The 10,380-nt window shown below is 35.9% G+C and overlaps 1 protein-coding gene across 1 annotated transcript; it reads left to right on the top strand.

Moving 5' to 3' along the window:
• The first annotated feature begins 176 nt into the window (after positions 1–176).
• On the top strand, positions 177–8,529 carry LOC106882015 (small ribosomal subunit protein RACK1). Its single transcript, XM_014932565.3, has 7 exons — positions 177–378; positions 1,568–1,742; positions 3,078–3,225; positions 6,748–6,843; positions 6,968–7,078; positions 7,425–7,565; positions 8,273–8,529. Exons 1-7 carry the CDS (start codon positions 270–272, stop codon positions 8,444–8,446), a joined length of 954 nt encoding a protein of 317 aa, XP_014788051.1. The 5' UTR covers positions 177–269; the 3' UTR covers positions 8,447–8,529.
• Positions 8,530–10,380: the final 1,851 nt, after the last annotated feature.

Raw genomic sequence — 10,380 nt, 5'->3', positions numbered from 1 at the left:
AAATAAATATTTGAAAACGTTCATGTTATTAAAATAAACACAGTAAAATATTAAAATGACTTTTTTTTCTTTGTAAAAAATATTTCTTAATTGTCAAAATAGCAAAAATATATTGTTCAACCGGAAGTTAATATTTATTCGTTGCGAAAGTCAGATTAATCTTCCACCTTTTAGGTCTCTTCCTGTTGGCAGCCATTTGGCGTGGATCAGGTTATTTTCTCTACGAGTTTAATCGTTAGGAATCCTGATTGGAAACAACTAAAACAAATATGACTGAGCAGATGACTTTACGTGGAACCCTTAAGGGGCATGGTGGATGGGTTACACAAATCGCTACTAACCCAATTAATCAAGATAATATTGTTTCTGCTTCAAGAGGTAAGATGTACACATGTATAACTTAAAATGGAAAAAATGCCACCAGCATATTTACACGTTCTTATACTAAATCGCTTTTCTCCTTCTTTCTGGCGATTCATGTTTATTTTTTCTGGCGTCAACGTATATTATGTTTGTTAACTATGGAAATTATTTCGATCAATACTTAGTATAAAATACATGTAAAGCATAGTACCGAAATCATCTTCGAAATCAGTGCCTCACATCTTGCTTAGGTTTCTAATATATCTTTGAGAGGTTTGAAGAGTAAAACCCAACAGAATTTAACTTTTAGGCCAGTCTTATATATAATTTAAATAGAGCAAGTTGCTCTAGTTATACGATCGCGATTTTCATTGAAAAATTTTGAACTTCTCGTCCCATATTTTTTTCACTTCCCTCATTTCAATTGCGACGATTTTGTGTCATCACTTTCATTTAATCACCGGATTTTGTGTCAATGAATGCCATCTCGGAGTATAACATAGTCTTCACCGTTTTCACTACGTGTTGATTTTATGGATATACTGTTATTACTGAAAGTACCCTTTGCTCGGTGTAAATTTAAATTACATTCAAGATCATGGTGGAGGTAGGATAGCAAATCTTTGCTATACGTGGACGTTCATTTTAAGAACAACCTGCAGATGTGCTTTCTTTAATTGCTACCACCTGAATTCTGATAACTTGTTGGTGTATATCTCTATCTTTTACGTTTGAAGAATTCAGAAATAAAGTGTAAGATTTATGAAAAAAAATGGAAGACCTCGGAAAATATTGGTGACCTGTGTCTTCATATATCCATTCTCTCTTACGAACTTCTGCTGCAAGAAGTTTGTACACTAGACGAAAATAAATCTTCATTTCACTTAGTCTGTTTTTTTTAACCCCCTATTCCTTTTCGATAATATTCTGCACACTTGCATCCTTGAAATCCGGGTAACCAATTGTTTTAGATCAATCGTCTCAACCATCCTTTTTTTTTTAACCTATAGACCCCTTTGATTCCCATTTTACTGAAGTCCCATATTTTTATAATGAAGTATATTATTAGGAATTGTATAAAAAATTTTTTTAATATTTTGTGTATTGTAAAACTATAAGCAATTTATTGCACTGTTTTAATTGTTCTAGTGTGAGTGTAATCCTATTAAATTCTTAAAACTTAATGAAATTGTTCTTTTTGTAGACAAAACTCTAATTCTGTGGCAGTTGACTAAAGATGAGCAGCATCAGTATGGTTATGCCAAGAAATCCCTGAAGGGACACAACTATTTTGTGTCAGATGTGGTTATGTCATCAGATGGAAATTTTGCTCTTTCGAGTTCCTGGGACAAAACCCTGCGACTCTGGGATCTTAATCAGTAAGTAGATTCAAAACAGCAAATGGTTTTATTAATTACAGGGATGGGAAGACTGGACCATACAAAAAGAAAAACATTCTTAGTTTCCTTGCTCAGTGATTTACTTATATTTCTCTTGTTAATGTTCATAACTTGACCTGTTTTCTAAAGGTAGTTGGTGGAAAACTTGTTAAAGATGGAACATACAAGCAGGTGTGGCTGTGGTAAGAAGTTTGCTTCCCAATCACATGGTTCTGGGTTCAGTCCAACTGCATAGCTTCCTGAGCAAGTGTCTACTATTGCCCTGGGTTGATCAAAACCTTGTGAAGGGATTTGCTAGATGGAAACTGAAAAAAGTCTATACGTGTTTATCCTTAAAATATGTACCAGACTTAAAGTTAATGGATTTGGTAGACTGAAACTGAAAGATGCCTGTTGTGTTTGTATGTATCTGTTCCCCACCACTGCTTGACAACTGGTATTGGTGTGTTTATATCCTCATAACAGGTTTGGCAAAAGAGACTGGTACTACTGTGATTGATTCATTCGATTAAATTTCTTCAAGGAAGTGCCCCAGCATGGTCACAGTCTAATGACTGAAACAAGAATTAAAAAATTTCAGTGCAGTGTTCATTTGATCAGATGTAATATTTGTTTAAACCTGTAGTCTTATGTAAACATTTACTAAATTATGTATTCTTTTGTCATGTCATTCACGACATAGTAAAATGAAATCAACCCTAAGCAGTCATTAAATAATTATAATTGTGACAACAATTATGAACACCTGCTCACACATGCTGGTTCTGTTTCACTGTCAATATTAACCATTTACCTAATGTCATCGATGTTGTGAATGGCAATGAAAGGGCTTTGACAAACTTAGCCAAATTATCAAACAAATTGATTAGTTGAATGGTTAAGTGGTTAACTAGTTGGCTAATAATAATAATCCTTTCTACTATAGCACAAGGCCTGGAATTAATGGGGACGGGGTAGTTGATCCCACCCCTAACTTGACTGGTACTTGTTAATCCTGAAAGGATGAAGGGCAAAGTTGACCATGGCAGAATTTGAACTCAGAACATAAAGACATGAAATGCCTCAAAGCATTTTGCCAACTTGCCACCTTAATAATTATAAGTGAAACAACCAGTGTGTTTATTATTGGCATAATGACCCTCTTAAGATACAGTAAAAATTGAACCAGTATATGGATGCGGTTAGTGTTCTTCTCTTTCAATAAAATTCCCTTGTTACAGCCTCCAAAAGAAAAAAACAAGTTTAGAAATTATTGTATTTTCTTTCCTTGGAGTTATTTCCTTTCCTGATTATTTATACATTTCTTTTATCCAGGTCCATGATGACACGAAGCTTTGTCGGCCATTCTAAAGATGTTTTGAGTGTTTCATTTTCAAGTGACAATCGCCAGATTGTATCCGGCTCCCGTGATAAATCCATTAAACTTTGGAATACCCTTGGTGTTTGCAAATACACTATTACTGTGAGTTGACCTATTGACTTGTTTTCACATATCACAAATGCAAATATATTATAATCATGTTCCTTACTAAATGAGTGTGTATTGTCACCGTCATTCAATGTCCCCTTTTCCATGCTGATATGGGTTGAAAAGAGGAATGTCTTAAGTTCTAATATCTGCCTTAGCATGGTTTCTGTAGCTAGATGCCTTTCCTAATGCCAACCATATCACAGTCTGTACTGAGTGCTGGTCTTGTGACTCTGGTACTGGTGAGATTACCGAGTATTCACAAGACGAGACCCTCTCAACTGAGTTGGGTATGGTATTTAGGGATAAGAAATAGGGTAGAGGGACAGGGAGCTGGTGTCTTGCCGAAGAGTTGAATACATGACTTAACCCTTTTGTTACCAGCCTGGCTAAAACCACCTCTGTAGTACAAATGTCTTATTTTCATAAGTTCTGAATTAAAATCTTCCACCAAATCTTAGTCACGATTTAACACTATCTGAATGATAACTAAGTTATTTTGCTAAAAATGTTCTTGATTGAGAATACTGTGGTATGTTGAGAGGTGGAGACAGTATTAGTTCAGTGAAGGAAGGAATTAGGATATGTATATAGGTGCAGGCGTGACTGCAACCATTTGGTTGCTTCCCAACCATTTGGTTGCCTTGGTCAAGAGTCTTCTACAATAGCCTCAGTCCGACCAAAGCCAAGTCCTGGGGCTGATTTTTTCGACTAGAGCCTTTCAAGATGGTGCCCCAGCATGGCTGCAGTTAAACGACTAAAACAAGTGAAAGGTAATAGAGACAGATGTAATTTTAATAAATCAGGAATTTAACAAAGATTTTTTTATCTGGGTTTCCTCAAAGACACCATTGCATGTATGAAACAGTATCCAACTGTCATTTCACTGTTTATGTGTTACTAGTAGTTTCGTGATATGTGTTTGTGTTTACATGCAGTAAGATTTTATGAAAAACATCAGTTAGCTACTAACTTCTGGTAGCAACAATAGATTCTCCCTTGATGAAAGGCACCTATTGAATGGAGTGAAACCTGGGCAGTGACTGCAGAGAATAGCATAGCTTTTAATATCAGGTGTTGTTTTCAACAAGCTCTAAAACTATTATCACTTAAGTTATAACTCCTTATTTCTGACTCAATGATGGAAAAAAATTGTATTAGCTATTGATGTAGAATGAGAAAACCTATTTCTGAGAGTCAGAAAAACAAACATTTGTTAGTCTTCTCACAAGCACTGATGTTGCTTGAGATGTGTAAGTTTTATGAAGCATTACTGGAAAGCTAAATAGAACTGGTACATCCCTATGGATACACAGGTTGGTTGTCCTACAGACTTCCTCAATGCTATGCAGTATTATGATGGGATGATGTGGTTGAGCTGGATGTGAACAATCTTGATCAGATGGTACTGTTTCACCTGAGACTGTCCTGGTCCTGCAATACAGAATCAGGTTCTGAATATCCAGATTATTTTATTTGTTTCAGTCATTTGCATGTGGCCATACTGGGGCACTGCCGTGAAGGGATTTAGTTGTCTCACCCACCCACACAAGTACTTTAAAAAATTGTTTAAAGTCTGGTACTTATTTAATTTCATATGTAGTGTTTCAAAATTTAGCTTAACTTTTCTGCTATCAACAGCCCTTAGAATGCCCTTGGTTCTCTAATTTCCTGTAATCTAAATTTCAACAAATATAGTAACAACAAAAGGGTTAATATATCTAGTTATGAAAAAATATGTATTTTGCTAATTCTCTGAATTCCTGTATTTCAAAATTGTGGGTCTTGTGAAATGACAAATTTGGAGTGTGTGAAGATAAGCTGTGTAGCAACTTCATATTTTAACCAGAAAAATTGATTTTTTGGAATTCTCTTTCTGCAGTCCAATGATTTAAACCTATTTCATTATCTCTTGTGCTGATAATCCTGCAATTATGAGGACTTGCAGTTTTCTTCATGGCTATATTTGCTTTGCCTGCTTTTGCAGACTTGGATGATTTAGAAGTAATTTTTCTTTAACTCCATAATCAGCTGTATTTTGTCTTGTACTTCAATACCAGTAAATGTTAGGCTTGATAAAATTCCTTCAATTTTTTTCATTATTAGTCATGGTTATAGATACAGGCATGGTTATGTGATCAAAAAGTTTGCTTCCCAACTATATGGTTTCAGTTTCAGTTCAACTATTTGACACCTTAGGCAAGTGTTTTCTACTATAGCCCCAGGCTGACCAAATCCTTGTGAGTGGATTTGATTGATGAAAACTGAAAGAAGGTAGTTTTGTGTGTGTCTCTCCTTGCCATAACATCCTGTGATAGCTGTAAATAAGTGTCACTGTCATAATTCATTTCCAGTCTTCTAAACATGTTTGGCCATGGAGAAATATTACCTTGGAAACAGTTGATGATTACTGACAGGAAGAGCATCTAGCCAAAAAGATTTACCTTAAAACATTCTGTCCAACCCATGTGAGCTGAGAAAAGTAGATGCTAAAACCGATGTTGCTGCTGTTGTTTTGTAGACACTGTCAAACTTAGGGCAAAGTTGTGATTGATGTTCATTTTGAACATTGGTGAGTGAAGAATTCTAGAGGGCTTAAGTTCTGAGAAGGAATGGTTAGTGTGCAGTGTACTAATTAATACTTTGCTAACCAAGCAACATTAATCCCTATTTCAGACTCAATGATGGAAACAATTGTATTAGCTATTGATATGGAATGAGAACACCTTTTTTCTGAGAGTCCTCACATTATATTGATGTTGTTTGGTTTATCAGTTTTTACTTCGATGTGTAAAAAAAAAAAAGTTATGACAAACTCCAGTTTTTCAGTATTGCTAAAACCCTGTGGTACCAGAACTGTGTAAGGAGGCAGTGGTTTGACCTGGAGAGACTCCCTGATTGCCAAGTTACACATCCTATCTAGTAACATTACTCCAGCTATCCTTCAAAGGAACTTCATTTCAGCCACTTGTGTTTGCAATCATACTGACAGGTCACCGATGGATTCTTTGCTGCCTATGTTTCAAAAATGAAAAAAAATATTGAGAGATCTTAAAATACTTTTCCTTTAGTCTTGGAACAAATAGACTGCAATCGGTACAGCATAGAAGAAAATATATGTAGTTATTCCCCTTTAGACACTGTTTAAACCCCAACTATTTCCACTTTGCCTTTTACACTTCTGAGGTTTATTGCATCAGTTCTGGGGTTCAAGGCATGATTATGTATTATGGTGGGGAGGGGCATGTTTTCAGAAAGATTTAAGATTTGCTTCTTTTTTAATTGGCAAATTTACTCCTTTTCTCAGATGTTATTTTGCTCATGATAATATATTGTTCCTTGCAGTCCACTGATTAAAACTTTCATTCCATTATCTTAAATGCTGATAATCCTGCAATTATGAGGACTTGCAATTTTCTTTGTCACATATACATGCATCGTTTTTTAAGAGTTTTTTTAGTTTTTTTTTTTTTTTTTCTTTTTTTTCTTCCTTACCATTTCATTTCTCCATTTTAGGAAGAGGGTCACTCAGATTGGGCATCCTGTGTCCGTTTTTCTCCAAGCACCACTCATCCTATTATTGTGTCCTGTGGCTGGGATAAAATTGTAAAGGTTTGTAAATGTTTCTATACTCAGATAAATATGCGTTATGCAAGCTGTCTATTATTTCTGAAACTTGTTAAATGCAATGAATTATTTACTGTTATTTTGTTAATAATAATGTGATGTTTTCTAGGTGTGGAATCTTACCAACTGCAAGCTGAAGACTAATCACCATGGACATGCTGGATTTTTAAACACTGTTACTGTTTCTCCTGATGGTTCTCTCTGTGCCTCAGGTGGCAAGGTAAGTTAATGTTCATTTTTTTCAATATATTTAAGATTCTTTCTGCTCTACGTGTATGTATACTTCACAATACAATACCATTATTTGTCTCACTGGGAGAAAAAAACTGAAGCTAATGTCCTGAAAGCTGACTTCATCTCTAAATGTAAAACTGTTTGCATCAACCAATTAACCATGTTTTCTATGAGGCTGTTGCATTCTGAATTGTGTTTCTAGTTAAGTGGTGATTTAGAGAACAGTAATATGAAAATATCTATTTCTGGGAGTCTGGAATTAATATTTTGAAATCAATATTTCTTCTTCATAATTACATTGATTTTTTTTCTTTCTTCTTTTTTTTTTTTAGGACGGTCAAGCTATGCTGTGGGATCTTGGAGAGGGCAAGCATCTATATACCTTGGACGGTGGAGATACTATCAATGCTTTGTGTTTCAGCCCTAATCGCTATTGGTTATGCGCTGCAACTGGACCAAGTATCAAGATTTGGGTTAGTTCTCTTTCATTTTCATTTTACCTGTAATTTAGTTTGTAGATCTATGAATTAACCTTTCTAATCCAGTTAAATGCTTAATAATTCCTGATGACTGCTTATTAATTTTGTAATTCATAACTCTTATGAAATTAACTTAGGAATGTTCCTGTACAAGGGGGTGCTTCAAGGGTATAGCAAAAGGCCTGGTTGGAGGCCCAAACCTCTGAGTTCTTTTACAGGGTTTAGAAAAACCAAAAGACCACTGCAATAAGTGTGGGAATGTGTTGAGTAAAATCATAGCCAGGAACTTTTCAGTATCCCCTCGTATATCAAGTTCCTCTCTCTCTTGAAATTATGAATTACCCTCTACATGTATAGTATTTCTTGGGTGTGCAATTATATCTACAACTTCTGTAGGTGGGTTGAGAGCTCCTTGGAAAGTATCACCATCCAGCGTACTTCCACTACAGTAGTGTGATTACTACTGTACTTATCAGTATTACTGGTTATGATATACAGAGCAAATGTAAGAAATGTTCCTCTGTTGAAGTGCTGTGGTTCAGCATCCAATTGCACTTTGAACACCCACTGCAGAAGATGCAATTAACCACAATGGTGAAATGTTTGTAGGGAACATTATATACGGACTTATGCTTGTTGTTATATTTATTTTCCAGTGTATATATAAGTACATGTGAATTATTGTATTTTTCTGATTGCAGGATCTTGAAGGCAAAAATGTTGTTGATGAGCTTCGTCCAGAAGTTATTACCCAAAGTACAAAGTCACAACCCATCTGTATGTCTTTGGCTTGGTCTGCTGATGGTCAAACATTGTTTGCTGGTTACACAGATAATAATATCCGTGTCTGGCAAGTGTCTACTGCCGCTCGGTGAACAATTTAAAATCACCCTAAAATGCATGATAGTGGCTGTTCAGATAAATATCAATAAAAGGTTGAAAAAAAAGTGGAACTTATCATGTTTGTTACTGTTATTTTTAATATAATCAGTTTAAGGTCCTTGGGGGACCGCATAAGATTTTTCTGTTAAAATTCATGTGCAATAAATTAGTTATACATCTACAATGCACAAAATATTTATTTTTTTAAATTTCAGCAATTCTTAATAATATTGTTGCAAAATGTGGCCTCCTGACACCAACACGATTCCAGCAACTGGGAAAATGCAGGTCAGCCTAGCAAGTCATGTTGCTTAGAGCGAAAGAAATAGTCATACACAGCTAGATGTTTTGTGTAACGTAGTTCTTTGCCACCTGGGTTCACACTGACTGTAGTTTTACCTCTCCCAGGTTTACATCACCAACTGACACCTCATATTCCCTCGTCAGTTTAAATCGTCCACCTCAGTAAAAATAAAAACCATGCAGCATGCTTTAAATCGGTGACATGAACATTATTTTTCATTAAAACATATTAAGAATCCATTATTTGTAGAACTAGAGACCCGAGCAGTCTTGATTTCAAGTAATACCATTTAAAGAATATTTCTTCCATTTGCTGCAAATAGTTGACTTTATGCTCTTTCATGACAATATTTAATTATAAAAATATAGGACTTTTTCTTAAACATTGACTGTTTGTTTGGACCCAGTAGAGTAAGCAAAAAAAATGGTTGAGAAACACTGGTTTAGATGGTTAACACTCAACTTGAAATGTTTGAATATTCCAATAAAGTAGATTTTTACTTACAAAAGCCTGACTACATGCTCAGTATGTCCAACTCATACCAGTATGGAAAATGGGTGTTAAATGATGTGGGCATGAGTGTGGCTGAAGTTTGCTTCCTAACATTGTGGTTAGCGGTGAGAAAAGATCTACAGGATTTTGAACTCACAGGGGACCAAGGCTCCAGGCAGTTTGCTGTGTTTGAAAATACATGTCAACTTGAGTAAAAGTGTGGTTGCTCTTAGAACTGAGCATCCCTAATCTTGTGGGTGCTGGTGCCATGTTAAAAGTACCCAGTATACTCACCGAAGTGGTTGGCACTAGGAAAGGCATCCCAGATGTGGAAACCATGACAAAATCAATGGAGTCTGAACAGCCCTTCAGCTGGTTAGCTCCTGTCAAACAGTCCAAACCATGCCTGCATGAAAACTGGACGTTAAATGATGGTCCACAGAAACTGGGAGGTGCCTGTTTGTGTGTGTGTGTGCTCGTTTCGATATCACATGATGGTTGTTAATGAACGTGATTGTTTTCAGCCTTCTATGAAAGACGTCTGATCATAGAGGAAATGTTACCTAGCTTGTTAACAGGTTAGGCATCCAGCTGCCTCGGGAAATTGTTTGACCCATGCAAGCATGATGAAGTCGACATCCAATGAAAATATAAATCAGATGCAGCTGTGTGGTGAAAAGTTTGCTCTCGGGTTCAAGCCCACTGTGGCACCTTGGGCAAGTGTCTTCTACTATAACCCCAGACCGACCAAAGCCTTGGGAGTGGATTTCATAGACAAACTAAGAAACCCATCATATATGTGTGTTACTGTCTCCTTGTCTTGACTTAATGTAATGGTTGTTAAACAAATATCACCATCTTGCAATTGGTGTCCCTCGTTTCCAATCTTCCATGAAAACATGTCTGGTCATGGGTAAATATTATCTTACTTGGAAACAGGTGAGGGTTGGCAACAAGAAGCACATCTGGCTGAAGAGACATTTGCTACAACAAATTCCATCTGACCCACACAAAACATGGAAAAGTGGACATCAAATGATTATATATAGTAGAAGATGGCTGCAGTCTATTCCATAGTACACGTTTCTTTACCAATTGGTGTTACATTGGTATACATATAGGAAAACAGCA

Source organism: Octopus bimaculoides, chromosome 21, assembly GCF_046866305.1.
Source record: "Octopus bimaculoides isolate indiv1 chromosome 21, ASM4686630v1, whole genome shotgun sequence".
NCBI classification, from domain to species: domain Eukaryota; kingdom Metazoa; phylum Mollusca; class Cephalopoda; order Octopoda; family Octopodidae; genus Octopus; species Octopus bimaculoides.
This window is presented reverse-complemented; position numbering and strand designations above follow the sequence as displayed.